General features: G+C 41.3%; 1 protein-coding gene across 1 annotated transcript; it reads left to right on the top strand.

The window, feature by feature from the left end:
• The first annotated feature begins 393 nt into the window (after positions 1–393).
• Tnfsf4 (TNF superfamily member 4) lies at positions 394–21,443 on the top strand. Its single transcript, XM_057770977.1, has 3 exons — positions 394–546; positions 18,372–18,414; positions 21,088–21,443. Exons 1-3 carry the CDS (start codon positions 394–396, stop codon positions 21,441–21,443), a joined length of 552 nt encoding a protein of 183 aa, XP_057626960.1.
• The last annotated feature ends 198 nt before the right edge of the window (positions 21,444–21,641 follow it).

Genomic DNA, 21,641 nt, shown 5'->3' with positions numbered 1-21,641 from the left:
TCTTTATCTATCTTTACTGGTGCAATAAAAAAAACTACAATAAAAACCCTAATAGCACATGTTTGTGACTGTCATTTCGAAGTCACTCGATTCATAACTGGAATGCCACAAAAACAACTCCCTGTTAGCCCAGAGGGAAAAAAAAAAGAAAGAAAGTAAAGGGGAAATTCAGATTAGTCACATAGAAGTTCCCCCGCCTGCAAAAGCTGCAGAGTTAAAACTGAGAGAGTCTGCCTCACTCCTTCAATTGCCTGTTGTCTCAGGTTCTGGAACCTTTGTCTATCTCCTGACCTGCAGGCTTGCCTGTGCCCTTATCTTCTCTGTGGTAAAGATCAGTCTTCCCCAGGTTCCCCTTCCCCACATCTGCATCTTTTCTGCACACAGACTGTGAAGATGGAAGGGGTTCAGCCCCTGAATGAGAATCTGGAAAGTGGATCAAGGCCAAGGTTCAAGTGGAAGAAGCTATCGATGGTGGTCCCTGGGATTCAGGGAGTGGGGCTACTCCTGTGCCTGGTCTGCATTTGCCTGCATCTCTATCCTGCTCCGGTAAGAAACATCACTGGGTGTTGCTTCTTCTCCAGCTCTTGCTGCATGGCAGTTACAACAGCTGCAGTTTCCTGGAAATAATCGAATGCTAAAACTGGTGAGGGCCCTGCCATTGCCACCAGGTGATTGTAATGTGTGGTCAGATGCCCTTTGGTGTTTCCTTCCCTTCTTAGCTCAACAGGAGCAGAGGCAGGGCAGGCTGAAGGGCAGAGAAGCTCTGCTTTTAGGTTAGTTTTTTTTTTTTTTGTCATTTTCTTTGTAATGCAAAAATCCAAATGTGTCTTGGTGAGCTGTCACCCTGAAGCTTTGGGTCACTGCTTTGCCTATCCATCCTGGTAAAAACTATCAAATCAAGGAATCAATACAAATCAGTAACAGATCCTATCATACGCATCTACAGATATTCAAGAGACCTGATTTTTTGATAACCCTGAAGGTGTCAATATTCAGCCCTTTCCCATCACTGGCTTTTTATCTGAAGGGCTGCAACATGTGTGTGCACATCTGTTGGTGTGTGTTCTCATATAACTTCATCTCATAGTCGTTTGTTTTTTGAACAAACCAGAGGGTTTTTTTTTTTTTTATGTTCTTCATTGTAGAAGGTAACTGTCTGTAGTCTCCCTTGAACCTCCTGTTGGATCTGGCTTCATAATTATTTCCTCAGTGTTTGCTTTATCTCAGGAAATCTTTCCGTGATAGATGACAGGCAAAATGGAACTTATTTTTAATGGACATGTCAGAGGTACAGCTACCTCAGATTAAACCAGGATATGATGAAGAGTCCAGGCAAATGCCTGGGCTTGTCTTTGTTTACAGGAAGTGGGGTTTTCAGTATATAGAAGCTGGTGGGAGTGTATGTGTTCACGACCGCTGAACCGTGTCGGGTGCTTGCCACTTGTGCCTACAAACTCCAGAAATGTAGCTGGCATGTCTTTCTTTGTTCTAAATGGGGCATTTTATGAACTCAGAATAGGTTATTTAAATAACTACAGAGAGCATAAATTAGAAAGTGTATGGTCAAGTCTGCTTTACCAATTAGAGCACTGCCGTACTGTTTTCTTTCCTCTACTCCACACAGGACTCAGGATGACAAGGAGTCACTTTGGGGAGAAGGCACCAGGGTAGAGAACTGTGTCCGTGGTAGGATGCCTAAGATACAGACCGGAATTAGGTTCTTTTCAGAAGAAAGCAAACAGAGTAACCAAAAATAGACCAGCTGAGTGCATTGAATAGGTCAGGGAGTCTTGGGCCATTTCAAACCGCAGCGCTGTGTGTTTCCTTACTTCGTGGGATGATGAAGACAGGATACAAGGCCCCAGTCAAGGGTAACCAGGTACACAAGGGCATCGGGGAAGAACATGAGAGAGCAAAAAGTAAAAGAGGCTTAAAGGACTGGTGCCTGGGGCCTCTGTGTTCAGTGTCCCCCAGGGCATGGAAAGAATAGGGGTCCTTTCTTCAAGTCACCAGCAACTCCATAGCAGAGGTGGGGAATCAAACCAAAGCCACATCTCTAGGGCCTTAAGTTAAACTGCAGTCTAGGAGGGAATTTGTTTTCTGGGGTCTTGGCTCAGAAGTAGAATCAGAAGTTAAGAGAGGTACATGGAACATTGAAGCTGTCTGCTCATGAAATAAGCAGCCTGATTGCTCTTGATAGAGATGATCTGGGGGCTTAGTTATCTAGAGCGTTTATAGTGCTGTAGGACCTGGGCAATGCTATGAACCATTCTTTTTAGTCTCACTTACTAAGGGGAGGAGAGCACGGATAGGTTGAATGTGTTTGCCCTGGAACTTGGTCAAATTGTATTGATGGAGGCGAGATGAGAGGGGAATGATAATATCTCTGACAAAGGGGCCCGTAACACTTGAGAACACTAATGTTTGGTGCTGTGGTTGCGGGTGGATCAGGTGGTGGGGATGATGCAATTAAAGCTCTCCTGGGAGACATATGTTGTAGTGCTGTGTCAGGGGAAACTGAATTGCAAAGCGTATTCTATACCAGTAAGACTGGCTTTTGTTTTTCCTGTTGTGAGAGCAAAGTATTTTGAAAAAATCCTGTCTCTCCCCCTTATTTCTTAGCTTTGCTTTTTAGCCTTAATTATCTACATTCAAGATTCTGAAGTAACAGCTTCTAAACTTTCTCTGGCTGTCAAGTTTATTTAGTAATAATAATTACTGGGTTAAATGTCATTCACATATATGGAAAGCAGTTTTTGTCTTTGGAATGTACTCCCCCCATACCCACCACCAAAAAAAAAAAAAAAAAAAAAAGGACAGTCCTCACCTACATCTTGAACAGTTAGTTCACGTTCTCCTTTGGGTCTTGGTTTTCTCTTTAGTAAGAGCAGGTGACTGTATGAGATGGACATTGAGGTCTCTTTCAGCCCAGCAGATAATGAACATGGCATTTCAAAGAATAGGCCGAGCGCTGAAGGAACAGAAAAGGTGTGTTAGCAGATTTCTGTGCCCAATGCACAGCTTTCTTGGCTTTTAAGACTAGCCTGGAAGAAATCCTATTTTCCTGCACGCACTTTCTTTCTAATTTATGCTCTCTGTAGTTACGTAAATAACCTATTCTGAGTTCATAAAATACCCCATTTAGAATGAGGAAGGACACGAAGACTCTAGAATATCAGTGGCTTGAATTCTAAAACCAAAGGCTGCGGTTGCTGGCCCTACACACTGGGCGTTGCCATGAGGTGCTCCGTAAAGTGCCAGGCTTCGGTCTTATCTGGAACTTTAACTAGGAAGCAATAGCAGAAGGAAAACTGGTCTAGGAGGTGAGAAGCCTTTTATCTTTATTATTTTTATTGTAGTGTTTGTGGGGGTGTATATGCATACGTATGCATATGTATGGGTTTATGAGTGCATGCTTGTTTTCGTGTACAAGGCTGTATGTGTATTGGCAGTCGCATGTGGAGGCCAAAGAACGAACTCAAATGTCATCTTCAGAAGTGCCTCCTCCTCTCTTTAACAACATCTCTCATTGGTCTGGAGTGCACCAGTTAGGCTAGACTGTCTGGCAAGTGGAACCCAAACATCTTCCTGTCTCTACCTTCCCAGAACTAGGATTACAAGCACACACTATTATGCCTGGCATTTTTATGTGAGTTCTGGGGATTGAATTTGGTTTCTCATATTTTCTAGGCAAATGCCATATCATCTGAACTATCTCCCCAGCCTGTGAGACACTTTTGTAAATTATACTTGTGTGTTCCGGGACTGTTGAAGTCTTCCAAGCTCTGTGTCACCTTTATCGTGACCTTTTTTCTCAGAGTTAAGGACTTTTTCCTTAACAAATCCCACCTTCTTGTTGCTTTTTTTCTGCTGGGAAAAGCAGAAGTGGTTTGTGTCAAGGAGAGCCAAAATTAGAATTCAGTTTCTTGGTGATGTTTCATATCATAACTTCAACAATTTATTTTTGTATTGTTAAATACCGGAAAGAGGAATTTGCCTTAACTTTTTGTCTAGAATTAGCTTAATTTAAATGTCTACATGTAATCAAACATGTCTTTTTCTTAGAAATTATTCAACCATATATATATAAAATAACTTCAAATGCAAGTAAAATTTGCTTTTCCTGAGCAACTCATTGAGAATTAAAAAAAGAACATTTGCAGTGTTGAATTAATTTATCATAAAGAATTTGAGGCTCTGATAGTGGGTATTAATGAAATGGCCCAAAGACTCTGAGTTTTTGAGGAGGTATTAGCTAGTATTTTATAAAAACAAAAAAAATAGAGACCAAAAGAAGGTAGGTAAATTGCTCATGATCACCTATGTGCTTAATTAACTAGGCAAATTTGACTCCTATACTAGACTTCTTTTTATCAGCTAGGGCATCCTTACCTTCGTTCTAAGTGCCTTTTTATATAGGATACTATTGGAAGCATAGGGTACCTGAATGGACAAGAGTTTGTTTCTGTTTTAAATTCTTTGGATTAATGGTCAGATTTAAAGTGAGGCAAAAAGGCAGCAGACATGTGGAAACTTGCTCAAGGGGCAAGAGGAGAGGAGAGGAGAGGAGACGAGAGGAGGATGAAGGCTTGCCCAAGATGTCTGAGTATGTATGAGGGGAGTCGGGCGAGCTGAAGAAAGAGATTAAATAATTCAACTGATGTTTGAGAAAAGAGTGGAATTTCCTACACAGACAGGAGCGATGGAGGAGGGAGGCACACTAGCAAATCATTCAACATGACTGACCTTGAGTGTTCATAGAGAGTGGAGGGAGGAGATGAAGCTAAAGAGCTAGGCACGCATGGATGGCACAGGATCTTGTAAATTGTGTTGGAAAGCTTGGTTTCTTCTATTTTATGCCAAAGGGGGCAGTTACGAACACTGGTGGTTATTCTTCACATTTTCCTTCTTAGCATGGGATCTAAAAACTGGCAATACAGAAACTAACTTACTCTTCCCTGGCACTAGGGGGCACCACAGTAAAACTAACCATCCCCTAACATCTTAAAGGCAGTCGGCTCTCCTTTTTAACCAAATTAATTTAGTAACCTCCTCTTCCCAGGAATCACATAGATGAGGAGGAACATTATTGGGAAATATTACTTTTGTTCTTACAGTGATGGTATTTTCTAAACAAGCAATTTAGGTACATGTATGTTCTGACCCAAGTCTTTAAATTAGGACAGAAGAATGCGAATGGGAATTGGGTTGAAAAGTGTCACCCACAAAGACACATAGAAACGCTAACACATGCCGGCCTATGGATATGATTTCCCTACCTTTTCTTTGTTGACCGTTGCCCACAACTACTAGCACTGAAGACCAAGGCTTGCCCAGGGGCTAGCAACCCTGCCTTGCGTCTTCTTTTCATTTTGGTAACAATGACCTCCATGTTCTGCAGTCTCAAAGAGCATGCCACTTTTTTCCCATTTCAGGGGTTTTGTGTTCATGCATGGAAAATGAGCACTAATCCTTTGTGATCATGTGAGTCAGAGGAGCCACCGTAGTGTTATTATGACTTAACGGGCAAAAAGAAAATGATGACAGCGAAACCCCAGGCTACGAGGTAGCACACGTCTCTCTCCATCACCATTGATGAAATAGACAGAAGAGTTAGTTTGAAACTGGACTCTCTAACATCCTGTGCTTTGCTAGTTTTGATGCTTTCTAAATGAAGAAGCAAAAATACTTCCTTGTACAGAAACACAGAAGATCACTTTAGACATTGGGCAGAGGCGTTGAAGTGTAACGGAGTACCCAGTGAACCAGGAACCAGACGTCTGACTTATTCCAGGCTTTTAGCTTCATGACCCTGAGCCAATTCCCTGCATACCAGTTTAAGACTTTTGAAATTGGAACTTGGTTGGGAGGATCAACCATTTGAGAACCAAGCTTTATAAATGCCAAGATTATTATTGCTATTCATGGGCATATTTACATAACCTCACTGCTGCATGATCATTTATTTTGTAGTGGGTGTGTGTGGATGTCAACACAGACATTCAACTACATTCAACTACGACCCATAACTCAGCAAGCATACTATGTTAAGATTAATTATAGCTTCACAGACTTGATTTCTGCTTGGGGATTAAAAAATTCACCTTGGAAAGAGTTCTGCTTTCTTTCTTTTTTTTTTTAAATGTAGAGTTCTAATTAAGAATTGTTTATGGCTGTAGTAGAGAATAAAAGCAGACAGAATGGGGAATTTATGAAGCTGTGAAGTGTTATTACGTTCAGGGTCTGGTTAAATGTGGTTCAGAAATCTGGAATTCAAGGTTGGAGAGATGGCTTAGTGGGTAAGTGTGCTTAGTGCTATTCTGAGGACTTCATCTGGTTTCTGGCACCCATACCAAGTGGCTCATAGCCACCTGGGATTCCAGTTTCAGGGGATCTGACACCTTCATCTGGCCTCTGTGGGCACATGCACATACACGGTGCACAAAATCTCCGGCAGGCACATACATATAAATAAACAAGTCAATATTTTTTGAAAAAATCTAGAGTTACAGGATTACAATACATGTACCATGCTATTTCAGTTTTTATTGAGGTTCATTCTAGTTTTCCAATTCTCCAGAGACTTGGCTGTTGAACAGCAGAAGATTATGTGGTCTGGCTCACAACATTGGAAAATCTGAAATGACTCGAGTGATTGGTTTCTTTTTAGATCTTTCATCTGAGATGTCCCATAGGTGCGTCAAGTTGTACAATTTTGCTTTTGATAAAAATTTGTAATTTTTTTTTTCTTTTTTGTTTTTGTTTTTGTTTTTGTTTTTCGAGACAGGGTTTCTCTGTAGCTTTGGTGCCTGTCCCGGAACTAGCTCTTGTAGACCAGGCTGGTCTCGAACTCCCAGAGATCCGCCTGCCTCTGCCTCCCGAGTGCTGGGATTAAAGGCGTGCGCCACCACTGCCCGGCTGTAATTTTTTTTTTTTTTTTTTGAGTCAGGGTTTCCTTGTGTAGATTTGGATCTGTCCTGGAACTTGATCTGTAAACCAGGCTTCCTCTGCCTCCAGAGTGCTGTGATTAAAGGCATGTGCCGCCGCCACCTGGCTTTTGATACCATTTTTAAGTATGCCCACTAACTAGGATAGAAAAAGAGACTCTCGCATTAATTATTTTCACATTGTTTAATAAATATTATGGATAAAAGCCTTAATTACAAAGTATAGCATTGTGTTGGTGGGAAACATATTGAGGATTCTGGTGTGTTTCAGTGACAACACCGAGGGCAGGGCTTCCCTGCAGGCAGCAACAGCAGGACCCTGGAATCCAGATAAGTAGACAGACAAAGGTTTTAATAGTGACAGTTAATATTAGAAATATAAAGGAACATCAGCATTATCAGCAAGGGAGGAAAATAAGGCCTTGCTGCATCATAAAATAAATTATAAAACGTGTTTAGTGTCTATAAAACACCAAGTCAAGTAATTAATGTGATGATATGTCATGTGATTTCTACACTACCTACAAATGCACATTCAACTGCTCAGTGGTTTTCTGGGGGTGTCCGCAGTTGGGTGTCACAAACTGGGTGGCTATAATCGACAAGACTTGGTTCTCACATTCCTGAAGGTTGGAGATGCTGGAAAGGTCATGCTCTCGCTAGAGGCTCTAGGCAGGAATCCTTCCTTGCTTCTTTCTCGCTTTGGATGTTGCCAAAGGTCCTTCAGGTTCTTTGGTTTCACACCAACCTCTGCCCTTCACATGGCTGCCTTTTTGTTTTGGGGGAACCTCTCTCTTTCTTTGAAGAGAATCAGTCATGTTAGATTTAGGACCTACCTACCCTAATGCCGTTGATGTCATTTTGACTACTTATATCTGTAAAAACTTTATTTATATCTATTTCCAAATAAGGACACATTCTGAATTTTAGGCGGACTTGCATTTGAAGGGCATGCTGTTCAACCCACTAAAACTTGAGGTATGATTTATAAAAACTCAGAGACAGAAATTGGGGTTTCAATCTGAAGGTAAGAAAAGCAAAACAGCCAACCACTGGTTCTTACCTCTATCTCAGTCTGAAAACTGTGATCCTGCCTCCAGGAATCTCAGAAAGAGACCGTGTCTGAAAGCTGTTTCTTCCCATTTTATAATTCTCTCCAGGGCTGGGATTAAAGGCATGCACTGTTACCGCCCGGTTTCTATGGCAACTAGTGTGGCTACTGGGATTAAAGGTGTATGTTACCACTGTCTGGTCTATAAGGCTGACCAGTAGGGCTGTCTTACTCTCTGATCCTCAGGCAAGCTTTACTTATTAAAATGCAAGTACAATGCCACTACAGAAACTTTTATTCTTTTTTTTTTTTTTTTTTTTAAATTAGTGATCACCGGGCATTGGTTTCCACCAGGCACTGACTCAATGGTGACCAAGAAAGACGCAGTCCTCTTTGTTCTGATAGTTTGCTACCCAATGGAAAAGAAAGCAGCTAAATGAGAACAGTGGGGCGTAAGACAGGCACCTCTTAGCCAAGAAGGGCAGAGATATTCGGTAAGGAATTTTGCAGGGGGCTACACCTGGTTTGCTTTTCAGTTGATCTGTAAAAAGTGAGAATCCTTTCCTCTGGCATTCGGCAGTTGGTCTCTCTTCTGCTAATTAGTTGAAAAGCTTTAGTTTAAAATGGCATTCTCATCGGGCTCCCCACCACCAGCCTCCTGCCGCTATAATCTCGGGATTTATCCTTCACTAGCTTTGCCAGCCTCATTTTCCCCCAGAGCGCATGCCTCGTGCTGATGAATCTCGGCAGCTCACTGCACTAGGTATGCCCTGCCCTTGACTGTTCATTACTTACCAGTGGGAGTTCTCTTCTCAGGAGGAAGGGGGCTGCAGCTTTTCTTAAGTCTGCAGGGTCTGTGTTACGATCTGTGGTCCAGAAGGTCTTGTGACACACTGTTTGGAGACGAGTCTTTGGGATTCTGTGACATGACTTGATGAACTTCTGCAATGGAGCTGTCACGAGGCTCTGCAGTGCAGTCATTTTGTTTGAGGTTGGACATAGAGATGAGGGTATTAAAAGGCTACAAAGGGAAAGGATTTGTTCTAGACTCAGTACAGAAACCAGGAAATCCCTACTGCTAGTCTGATGCCCAGCCCACTCTACTAGGTTGCCTTTTTAAGCAGTGATCCCTTCTTATACAGTATGAAGGAATGGGTGATTCCCAGTAGAAGATACCAATGGCAGGACTTTTGCTGCTATACTTATATTCAAAGATGCCAAGGACAATTTCAACAACCGTGGGCAATGAACAGTGTTACAAGAGACACTGTCATCTTTTATGTGACCACACAGTTGCTGGCCTGGGTCCAGCCTGGTCTGAAAGATGAAGTGACCATCTCAGCAAATTTAATTACAGAATGTCATTATATTTGAGGCCTGGCAGGAAGTGTGCTGATGCAGTGGGTGCATTGTAAATGCACTCTTACAGGTGCTTAGGTGCTAAATTAGTGCAAGAATATTTTAGTGGAGACTTTCTCAATCACTGAGGGGAAGGAAGAGAGACACGTTTTGGTAATCCCTCTATCAGTGTTATGTGAAGAATCCCCCAGCTAATCTGTAGTGGGAAATCTTACCACAAGAATATCTTGCCTTTGAGGATACAAAGAATTAGTTTGTTAGCTCAGTCACAGACTTCTTCATGTATTTTAATATTCGGGTCACATGCATACATTTGGCTGTTTTTGTTGTTTGTTTGAATATCTGAGATTACTGTTAGGAACCAGAGACAATGAAACCACAGTCTTTGTTTTCTGGGACAGAGAGTGGTGAGTTCCTCTAGGGAGTCACATGCAGTTTGCAGTTTGATGACAGGACTGGGGACCGTTAAAAGAGGAGGCCACTAGGTTTACAGCAGGCTGTGCAGTCCAGAGGAAGGCAAAGCTGGGTTAAGACTCTGTCAGTGGATTCAGGGTGAACATGAAGAAGATTTTTGGGGGGAGAGAATTAATGTTCACAAAAAGTTCTACAAACTTTTTGAAGCAAGGTTTACAAAGCCACTGCCTCTGTCTCTAAGAGAATGTAACTTTAGGGATAGGTTTTTTTTTTTATGAATATTAAAGATTTCTTGGCCAAGATTTTGCCTGCTCCTCTTCCCAATTGTTTCCCTAAACGAGGTTCTGAGTTCTTTTGATCAGAAGCAGAGCTCACTCTTTGCAGCAGGCTGTTTCCATGAAATACATAAGAAATCCTCAAGCTGGGAATTCTGCTCTCCAAGTCCACCGTAGTGCGGAAGTGGGAAAAATCCCACTTTGCTTTTTTGAGTAGCAGCCTAAGAACTTACTAGGCTGTGCTTTCATGACTTCTCAGATCTCTGATGGTGGAAGTTCAAGGTGGGAACAGCAACTCTGTCACAGTGGAGGTGGCATGGTGCATTAATTAATTGTCTCAGATTTCCCAGTCTTCTTAAGTGACTCACAGGTCATTCATGTGCCCCCTCAAGATTTTTACATTGTGCCCTGATATTGAGTGAGGAATAGCAAGCTCCAAATATGACTGCAGAGCCTTCTTCCTGGTTTCATATTGGATGAGTAACATTTGCTCCTGGCACAGTTACCACTCTTCCAGAAAAATGCCAGATGAGTATAAGGTCAACAGCATTATGTCATATCCCACTGAGTCAGAATCAGAAGCTCACGCTCTCCAAAGATGATCTCTTCAGACATTGTCACCTTCCTGGGGATGGGGGATGAGCAGCTGGAGAAGGATCATGCATTGCATTCTTTCATCTATGTTACTGAACATGCCAAGAAATTATGTAATTCCAACTCCTCCATGCACCCGCTTGAGCTTGTCTGTGGGCTTGCTCTCCCCTTCTTGGACAGGTACACCCAGTCAGAGCCCACATGATGGTGCTGTCCCTGAGAACCTACAGGGGTGTCTATCTGAGGAGTTACTTTTGGAAAATTTCGGGGTATTTTTAAATCTGATTATTTTGACCGTTATCCCCAAATTTGGAATTTTAATGTTATTTAGTAATAGTCAAAACAGTTTAAATCAGTTTTGTACGCCAGATAAATGTTTTTTTTTATGAACTATTTTTAAGGTATCGTGGAACAAAGGGAAGAGTGAATACTGTAACTCTGAACTAAGTACTTTTTAATCCTTAACCAGCCCCAAACAGCTTTGGTTCTCATTTTCCTATTTCTAACTACAGGTAATTGTTATGTGTCATAGAGTGATTTCAAGCAGGGGAGAAAAAGGTGATGGATTCAACAAGATTATCTCAGTGCATGGCTCTGTCAGAAATTCTCAATCCTGTTTCCCCTTTTCTTAACTATGCAGAGAATGACCTTATTTGGAGGTGTTTCCGTCAGTTCATAGTAGAGTATCTTCTGCTGATCTCAATCTTCGCTCTTTCAAAAGCTAGATCTAGGTGTTTTCTCCGTGTGTTACCAAACCATGAGATAATTTTGTTTGCATTTTCTGAAACTCTGGGGAAAGTGTTGCTTGTTGATATTCCTAAAGATTTTGTGTAGAGAGACTACTTTTGTGAATAGAATACAAATTTATCAAAACCAAAGAGTGTGAATGTTCTAACTTTGTGTTCACAAAGTTGAGTATCATGGCTATTATATAGTAATATTTAGTTTTAAAGTATTTAGTTAACATACAAGTAAAGTGTTTCACTGCAAAATTTTACTGTATTTGTATTATTATACTTTGTTCTCATTTACCTCACTCATTGACCTTTACCATTAGCCATTCCCACCCTTTGCTGGTCCTTTTCCTATTCCCAAATGGTCCCAATCTCTCTCTCTCTCCCTCTCTCCCTCCCTCCCTCTCTCTCTCTCTCTCTCTCTCTCTCTCTCTCTCACACACACACACACACACAGACACACACACAGACACACACACACACACATATATTCCTTTACTGTCTCATGTTCTCTTTCTCCTCTCTTTTATACTCTTCCTTCTTTCTTTGCTTCTTTTCCTTTCTTTCTTTGCTTCTCTCTCTTCCTTTCTCTCTCTCTTTCTTTCTCCTTCTTTATTTTTTTTTTCCCATGGCTGTGCTGGAATTCACTCTGTAGACCAGGCTGACCTCAGACTCACAGATCTGCCTGCCTCTGCCTCCCATGTGCTGGCTGGGAATAAAGGTGTGCGCCACCACTGCCTGAGCCCTTTTTCTATTTTTATGAGAAACACATAAATATGGATTTCACATTATTAGAGAACTTATAGTATTTTTCTCTTTGGATCTGGCTTATTTCATTTAACCTAAAGGCAGATAAGAGATTAAAGACAAAGGACATGTATAGTATAGAGTTCTATCCAGGGATAAAGGAAACCAAAATTATGCTATTTTCAGAATGAATATAACCTGATCTCATTATGTCAAACAATACCTAATAACTTGATGCTCCTTTTAGTCAAACCATCAAATAATATGATAATCATATTATTCATCAACTATTGGATAGCTCTCTGGGAACAGCAAGCATTTCCTAAGTACCAGTCCCCCACTACCTACCACAGTGCTTATTAAAAGTCTTCTCTCTTGATTTCAGCCTTCAGAAGTTGACGAATTAGCAATTTCCAAACTGTGAATCCCTTTTTATTTCTTTCTTTGAGACAGGGTCTCACTATATAGCCAGTTAACTTGCCAGGAACTTGCCATATAGATCAGGATGACCTTGAACTCCCAGAGATCCACCTGCCTCTGCCTCTCTGCTGGTGTTTAAGGCATGTTCCACCATGTCCAGCAACCCAGACCTTTTGAGTCGGGGCTTTGTGCATAAGTTGACCACTTCTACTTTTGTTTTTTACAAATTTCCTAGGAGATTCTAATGTATCTTAGAATTTAAGAACCATCAGACTAACTTCCTGTGGTGTCATTAGCTGTCCCCAGAAACCATATATACATCACATAGTCGGTTGTCAAATACCTTGTACTTGCCACCTAGCTACCGAGTTGACCCTGGGATCACTTGGTTTTTCTTCCTTCCTCCCTTCCTCTTTCCTCCCTCCCTCCCTTCCTCCTTGCTCCCTTTCTTCCTGCCTATTCCTCCCTCTCTCTCTTCCTCCCTCCTCCTCTGTCTCCTTCCTTCTTATTTTCTTCACCTGTAGCAGATCTGACACCTGAGGAGAAAGTATGGGTTCTGGGTTTTCCCTGGGTGTCATCACAATAAAGTTATTGCTAATCTGCTGGAAGGCAACTTTTCTCTTCAGCACCGGTGCTGAAGTGGATACAAGAACACAGGCATTGGATAATAATACAATCTTCAAGGCAGTTTCTCTTCATTTCATGTTCATTCATGTGGAAAAATTTATGTCAGATTTGGAGTCATAGAGCTTCAGTCTCCAGTTAGGAGGCTGAGGCAGGAGGCTCAAAGTTCAAGGACAATTCTGGGATAGAAAGTAAGTTCTAGGCCAGCCTGGGAAACTTAGTGAGACCCTCTCTTTGAAAAAAAAAGAAAAGAAGGAAGAAAGAAAGAAAGAAAAAGAGAGAGGAAAAAAGAGAGAAAGAAAGAACAGAGGTTATGGCTCAGTGGTAGAGCACTTGCCTTACATGGACGAGACCTTGAATTCAATCCCTAGCAACCTAAGCAAGGGAAAAAGAAAAAAAAAATCATGGGATGATATAAAAATTGTAGTGGAATTGGGGACAGGAGTCAAATCCTTCACTTCCATGGCTTCAATTTCTTCCACTGAGACATTATCTTCAGCACGAAGATGACTTCTTCTGTACCTTTCTTATGCTTCTGAGACAATCCCATATAAACCCCAGACTGTACTCAGTGCTGGATAATTCTGGAGTGTGATCTTCAATTGTGATGGTGATGAGAGACCTTCACACTGAGCAGAGTAAGGAAATGCTGTTCTGCAAGCTGTGATTGTGTGGAAAGCCTCTGGCTCTTTGATATCTTCTAGTTTCCCTGGTGTCTGGAAATGCTCTGTGGGTTTTTGTTCTTCTTGGTATTCAGTCATGGTGTTTAATATGTAAGGGTAGACCAGATGTCTTTGGACTGCTTCTGGAACACTTTCTCATTTGGCTCAGGTTCTTTCTGGGTTACACAGAGAACTTGATTCAAGGACTTTGGTGGTTTTGTTTTATTATTTAATTTATGCTTCCATTTTTCATATATCAAATACAGTATTATGGAGAATAAAACATAAAAATGACATTGACCTTGTTTTATGTGCATCAAAGAACAATAGCTGATATTTGTTGACCCCTTAAATATGTCATGTCAAGTGTTTACCATTCACACACAAAATCTCATTCAATTTAACACTAGCCTTCAGAGACAATACTTTTTCTATTCCTATTTCACAGATAAGAAACTGGAAAATCAGCAGGCTGAAAGCAATTTTCTATACATTACAACAAAATATTCTAAGTAGGGAAGATGAGACTCATAGTCATTGAAGATATTATCGGTCAAGAGTGATTTTGTTTTACTATAAGGTTCACTTTTGATACTATACTTTCTATATTCTATGGTTTAACTAATGTATAATGACACATATTCTCTAATTATAACCCCACTATCTCCAAGCATCTCCTGTTTTGCCCCTACTCAATGTTCCCCACCCCAGGTCCTGACCCTGGGCATCCCCAGATTTTTTAGTCTGTATAAATTTGCTTCAACCAAAATGTTTTACAACTGGAGTCACACTGAGTGGAGCCTTCTTTGATGGTTCTTTTACACAGATATACAAAGTAAAGTTTTCTCCACAGCTTTTCATGGCCAGATGACTCACTTCCTGTTAGCACTGAAAATAATGGTCACCTTGTGACTGCTCCATAGTTTTATCTTTTCCAGAACTTTTGGTTGCATCCAAGCATTGGGAGTTATTATTGCAGCTTCTGTAAGTTTTTGTATGAACAAAGTGTCTTAAAATATTTGTTATGCGATACAGCTGTCAATCATCAAGGATTTGTTTTGGGACTGGGCTTGTGATTCCGATGGGCAGACGCTGATAGGTAGACATTCTGGAAATAGAGAAGAGAATAAGCAGGGATTCCTGAGCATTTGTGTCAGGCAAACTGCTGGGTGGTTAACGTTATTTTCCTTAAACTACACTGTTAGCTCTTGGTGCCTTCCAGTTGCAGTATGAAGCCTTATAATCATTTGTATGAAAGTTGAGAAATGGTTTGTATCTTTTCCAAATTCGCAAAGTCAAAACAAAACAAAACAAAACAAAAAAAACCACCAAAAAACACAATTTGAATCAAATTTGGGCCAACCAATCTGTTCTTTGTCTTGTCCTATCTGGTTCGTCATTCAAGGGGAAGGGGATTAAAGAAAAGAGTTGATTTAATCATAATTCGCAAAAGGTCTATGTAAAGCTTGAGAACAAGGTTGCAGCCAGGCCAAGCATGATGCTGGCTTAGGAGCTGTGGGTAAATGTCTCTGAGCTGCGCAGGATGTCTCTGGGCATTGTGGGAGCATTGGATAATGTAGGAGTGTCTCTGGGCAGTGTGGGAGTATCTTTGGCCAGGGTAGGGATGATTGTCTCTGGGCTGAGTATGAGGAGTACAGAATGTGTGCAGAAAGTTCTGGAAGCAGGAAGGATCACCTTTTTGCATTTCATAAAACTACCTGAATTCACTAAATTGTTGTTTCTAAGAGACTTCTGAGGATATGCAAATTTCCACTCTATGTGACCTTTGGGAGAAGGAACAGGATGTTCAGGGCTGCAGTAGATCAAACCAGTGGAGGAAGTCACGTGTGCTTTTCTGGCTGCCTCTTGGTATCTCAGTCCCAGAAGATGCCCTTCTGGTCATTGCTACCCCTACAACATCAGGGCATCAAAAACATAGAAACCTGCACACACACACACATACACACACACACACACACACTATAGAAGTATTTTGCAAAGTCATTCAAGATAATTAAACCATGTACCTAGTGAGTTTAAAGTTGACAAGACAATGTCACACACCAACTAAAAGGTTTCTGGAAGGCCTAGAAGTGTGGCTCAGTGGTAGGACTGGGGAAGCACTCTTCTAGAATGTGAAAGCTTCTGGGCTCAATGCCTAGCACCATAAAAAAAAAAAAAAGAAAGAAAGAAAGAAAGAAAGAAAGAAAGAAAGAAAAAAGAGAAGAAATCAACTCTAAGGACTTTGAGATCAAAGAGATTTCAGTCAGTTTGTGAACTGGGAAACTTCCTGCTCTCTTCATTTGTAGGTAACTCGTTAACTTGGAGTTGCCACTTTAGTTTTGCTTTTGTGTTTTGAGACACAGTCTTACCGTGTAGTTCTGGTTATCTGGAACTCAATATAGAGACCAGGATAAGCTCCATCTGCCTTTGCCTCCTGTGCTGGGATTAAAGGTGTACGCCATCACACTGGACTAGTTTTATTTTAGTTGCTTATTTGCCGTTATTGTTGTTTGAGGGAGTTTAAAGATACATACCATGAAAAGCTGGTCCTGAAATGGATGCCCACGGTGTTGTGATTTTTTTTTTTAAAGACAACAATCTGATGCCCTGGGAGCTTGTGATACTTAATCTATGACTACTCATTACTTGTTTGTCTGGTACCAAAACCCAGGAACTGCACATTATGTTGAGCCCTGGGCCTCTGGGTAGACTGCTTCTGACAATGGGTATTGGTACCAGCCAGCCCCAGAGCACAGGAACATTTGTCTAGGGAATTATAGCGGTGAGGGTAACGGGTCTTTTGGAGGTCTTCTTCTAGAACACTTCCTAGAGCACAAAGGAGCAGCACAGCAAGGGGTGGCCGACAAGACTCCCATTTCTATCCAAATGCTTCCTTCCACATGCTCAGCACATTGCATCACTGCTGTTCTGCAGGCCAGGGATTGCAGGGCTCGGGAAAGCTGCCCTTCCTCCCTACGCAGCCTGTTGATTTTAGTTCAGGAAGGCCCAGGATAATATTTAAAAGAGAAGTAGGGGATTCCTCCTTGTGTGTGGGAGTCCCCAGTGGAATCCTCTTGACTGAGGCTAGTAGTCTGCCAGGAGAGTGGGATGTAGGGATTCCACTGCTCAGGGCATGAAAACAAGTTTCTCCCATGCCTTCTATGAGGACATTCTGCCAAAAATAACCTTGTGGCTGTTGTTCCTGGCCGGAACAGTGGGCAATTTTTCTTTCTATTTTCTTTGTTAGTAGGGAATAGACCATATTGAAAAAAGGGTTCCTAATTTTCCTGACCTCAGGCTTCTAATCATTTTTTCCAGAGACAGCCTGTTTTCTTGGTGCCTTCTGGTTTTTAACAGACACGATTATTCTTTACATGTGGTTCTGCCCCATGTTGCTTCACTAATAGATCTTTAACCTTGCTCCAATTTAAGTTTCTTTGTCTTTACGGCTATCAAATCCTGTGTGTTTTTATCTCCAAGCTTCTTGTCCTTACTGTTTTACTTCTTACTCTCATGTACCAATTGGCTCTTGTTAGGTTTTTCAAGTTGTTGAAGAGAACGGAAAGATTCAAGGCTTTTGAATAGCTAATTGGCTGGTGGAATGGCTCAGTGGGTAAGCGCACTGACGTCAACATGACAACCCGAGTTTGATCCCCTGAAACTAAGTTGGAAGGAGAGAACTGATTCTATAAAATTGTCCCCTGACATACACTCAAGGACCATGGCATGCACACACAAGCACACACACACACACACACATCACAAAAAATACATGAAGCTAATTAATGAGAAGCTACATGTTTTAAAAAAAAGTCCAGCAAAGTGGCTCAGTGGGTTCTTAGTGTTTGCTACTGAGCCTAAGTACTGGAGAGTGACATGATGAACTCACGTGATAGAACGAGAGACTGACTCCTGAAAGTTGACTTCAGACCTCTACACACACACACACACACACACACACACACACACACACATACACACACATTTGCATGCACACACAGTTGCACACATACATGCATGTACACACACTAAATAAATTAATAAATATATAAATAAAATAAGCTGGTTACATGGAAACATTTTGTGCTTTTAAGGGTTAGAGAAAGTTGTTTAGACCCTTGAAAATAGGATGTGTTTACTCCTGTGGAAGAGAAAGCAGACAAAAACTTCTGGAACTTTCTCTTAATATGTTCTGGGAGTCTGTGCCCCTGGTGGAGTGATTCTCTGAGGGAATTTCTAATGAGTGCTGCTATTTAAATGGAGGATTGGGGCCCTGTGAACCCACATAGTATACCAAAAAAGAGTTTGGCAGGCAGATTTCAGATTCTCGCATGATAGATCAGAATTGCCATTTCCTATCAGAAGAGATGCTGTAGCTGTGGAAAACCAAGAACTGTGTAGCCAGGCTGGGTCAAATCCTCAAAAAAAAAATTAAAAAATTAAAAAAAGCTACTCTCTTTTGTCAAGTATTTTTCCTGTGGGCTGCTGTATCCATTTCACCTTTCTTTTTTCTAAATATTCATTTTTTTCTTCTTCCTTAGGTGAAGTATCCTCCAATCCAAAATCTCAGAGCACAAGTTACCAGTAAGTATTACCAAAAGTTTATCTTCATGTAGTTCTTTTGTATATCTGTGTGGTACATGTATATCTGTGTTTATGAGTGCATGTGTGTGCATGTGCTTGTGGAGAAGGAGGCTGGCACTGGGTGTCTTCCTTAATTACTCTTCAGCTTATATTTTGAGAAAGTCTTACACTGAAACTAGAGCTCACTGATGGAGCCAAACAGACTGGCCAGCAAATTCCAGGGATCCATCGTCTCTGCCTCCTCAGGGCTGTGCTTGTAGTCATCACTGTGTCACTGTGTCTGGCATTTCTCTTTTCCTTCTTCTCTTTTTGTCTCATTTCTTCTTGTTCTTCTTGTTCTTCTTGTTCTTCTTCTTGTTCTTCTTCTTCTTGTTCTTCTTCTTCTTGTTCTTCTTCTTCTTGTTCTTCTTGTTCTTGTTCTTCTTGTTCTTCTTCTTGTTCTTGTTCTTCTTCTTGTTCTTCTTCTTCTTGTTCTTCTTCTTCTTGTTCTTCTTCTTCTTCTTCTTGTTCTTCTTCTTCTTGTTCTTCTTCTTGTTCTTCTTCTTGTTCTTCTTGTTCTTGTTCTTGTTCTTGTTCTTCTTGTTCTTCTTGTTCTTCTTGTTCTTGTTCTTGTTCTTCTTGTTCTTCTTGTTCTTCTTGTTCTTCTTCTTCTTCTTCTTCTTCTTCTTCTTCTTCTTCTTCTTCTTCTTCTTCTTCTTCTTCTTCTTCTTCTTCCTCTTCTTCTTGTTCTTCTTCTTCTTGTTCTTTTTCTTGTTCTTGTTCTTCTTCTTCTTCTTGTTCTTCTTCTTCTTGTTCTTCTTCTTCTTGTTCTTCTTCTTCTTGTTCTTCTTCTTCTTCTTCTCCTTCTTCTTCTTCCTCTTCCTCTTCCTCTTCTCCTCCTCCTCTTCTTCTTCTTCCTCTCCTCCCCCCTTTCTTTTTGGCACAATGAACTGAACTCAGGTTGTCCTGTGCAACAGATAGCTTGCTGACTGAGCTGTCTCCACAGTCTCATGCCTATGCTTTCCCTAGGCTCTTTTCTGTGGTATCTTAAGTTTCCTAGAAGACAGGATCTGCCATTTCCTTTAGGCAAGCATTACATACCCAAATTGTTGGAGTCTGAATATTTTTTTTCAGGGAAAAAAAGGGATTAGTGACCAATGCAGTTCCTGTCTCTGTACTTGATGTGCCATTCTTACTCTTCCCAGAAAAGTTTTTTTGGGTAGGAATTTTATTTTTTTTCATCTAAGAATTCTAAGGTTATATGACTGAAAGACCCCTGACAGTTCTATTCTACTCTAATACCACAGCGAGAGCTATGTGTGTGTGTGGGAGCTATATGAAGAAAACACTGATATTTTGATCAAGAGAGTATCATTTGGGTCCTTGATGTCTGCCAACCACTGGAAGTTTCTATATGAGTTGTCAAGTATTTATTAAGTTCTCCGAGCTGAATGGAAGTACATTTTGTCTTAATCAGTCATTCTTATTTTCAAAGTACAGCTCCTGGGTCTGGTACAAAGTAAGAATCATTGAGCTGGGGTCTACACTGGGGGCCTGTTGTTTTCTATCATCAAGGAGCATGAGCCAGAGTGGGTATATAAGATGTAGTTGGTTAGCCCTTCAAGATAATATTCAGGCTGATGCAGAACTACAAGAAACTTAGGCTTTGGAGCTTGTGTAGTGCGAATTTTAATTGGTCTTCATAATAAAAACCTGGAGTCAGATATAGGGGTTAATACTGAAAGACCAGAGCAGCCAGACACTAGTTCTGACCTCTGCTGAAACCCAGACCAAAAGGACAATCCTGTCCCTATGAATCCTCAGACTGAATGCTCGCTCCTTGAAACCTCAGATTGAATCTACTTTTTATTTATGTTGATATCCCCTCCCCTTTTCTTTTCAGAGTAGACTCAATAATTTACCGTTATCATATCTAGGCTTACTTCTGGAGAGGCCTGGCAAAAAGCTACCAAAGCTGTTGCTTGTCCTGTTCTCCCCCTTCTCGTCCTTCTCCTCCTCTTCTTCCTCCTTTTCTTTCTCTGTGGCAGTGACTCTTCCCAAGCTACCTTCCAGGAAATGCTGGTTATAGGAGATAGAAGGAAGAAGCATGGAACATGGCTGTGTCCCAGGGCTCCCTGTTTCATGGGACTGAGCCCACTTTGATCCCACAAGCGCCTGTGCTTGGCTGTATTCCTAAACTTATTTGACCGCTGGCAAAGACCACTAGACATGCTGTCAGTGAGTCTGATTCCTGGTGCTATATAGAAAAATCTGTATTTCATGGTCGGATGGGAAAACGTAGGAAATGGTTAAGTGTAGTTGCTTTGAGAGCTAATTAAGAGCTGGCAGGACCATGGCAATGAAGGCGCTGTTGTCCCACTGCTCACCTTTGCTGTAGTCTATCCACTCAACTGGAAAGTAAACACCGAAGAGGCCAGCATTTCCTGTTTTTGAAAAATCAGGGAAAATCAAAACCTGTCTTTCCTGCTACATGTCTGAGGTGACAATGGCTGCAACCTCTCCACTTTGTGCACGGGTACAACAAGTTCCAGACATTGGTACACCACAGTGCTTCCTTGCTTTCTTTCCAAAATCTCCTTCCCTGTTAGTTTTCTCTTCACCCGATCTAGCTGTACTGGAAGGTTCTTTTCTCATATTTTGCTTAGGAATAATCTTTTTTTCAATTCTTTTTAGGATGTGAGAATGGGAGACTATTCATCAGCCTACCCAGGAATGAGTATCAAACCATGGAGGTGAAGAACAACTCAATTGCCATCACCTGTGATGGGCTTTATCTCATCTACCTGAAGGGCTCTTTTTTCCAGGAGGTCAAGATCAACCTTCATTTCCGAAAGGGTCGAAGTTCCATCTCTATGCCCATGTTGAACAATGGTCAAAGGGTTGACTTCACTTTGGTATCTTCTTTGGGCTTCAAAGATATAGTTTACTTGACTATAAATGCTTCTGATACTTCCTGCGAAAACCTCCAGATAAATGATGGAGAATTGTTTATTGTCCTGCTAACACCTGGTGGATTCTGTGCCCCTTGAAGATCTTACGGAAACACCATGAACCAGGTGCCACTGTGAATTCCACTCCACGGGTGGGCAGGACACAGATTTCTTCTTGGGAGAGATGAGTTCATCCAGTTCAACTGTAGGATATGTGACCAAATGCAGATCCTACCCCACCTCCTCACTCAGGGATATTTAAAACCTGTCTTGCATGACAGTTGACCTCACAATCCC

This window comes from Chionomys nivalis, chromosome 5 (assembly GCF_950005125.1).
Source record: "Chionomys nivalis chromosome 5, mChiNiv1.1, whole genome shotgun sequence".
NCBI classification, from domain to species: Eukaryota; Metazoa; Chordata; class Mammalia; order Rodentia; family Cricetidae; genus Chionomys; species Chionomys nivalis.
The sequence above is the reverse complement of the archived record's forward strand: the minus strand, read 5'-3'. Positions and strand labels throughout refer to the sequence as shown.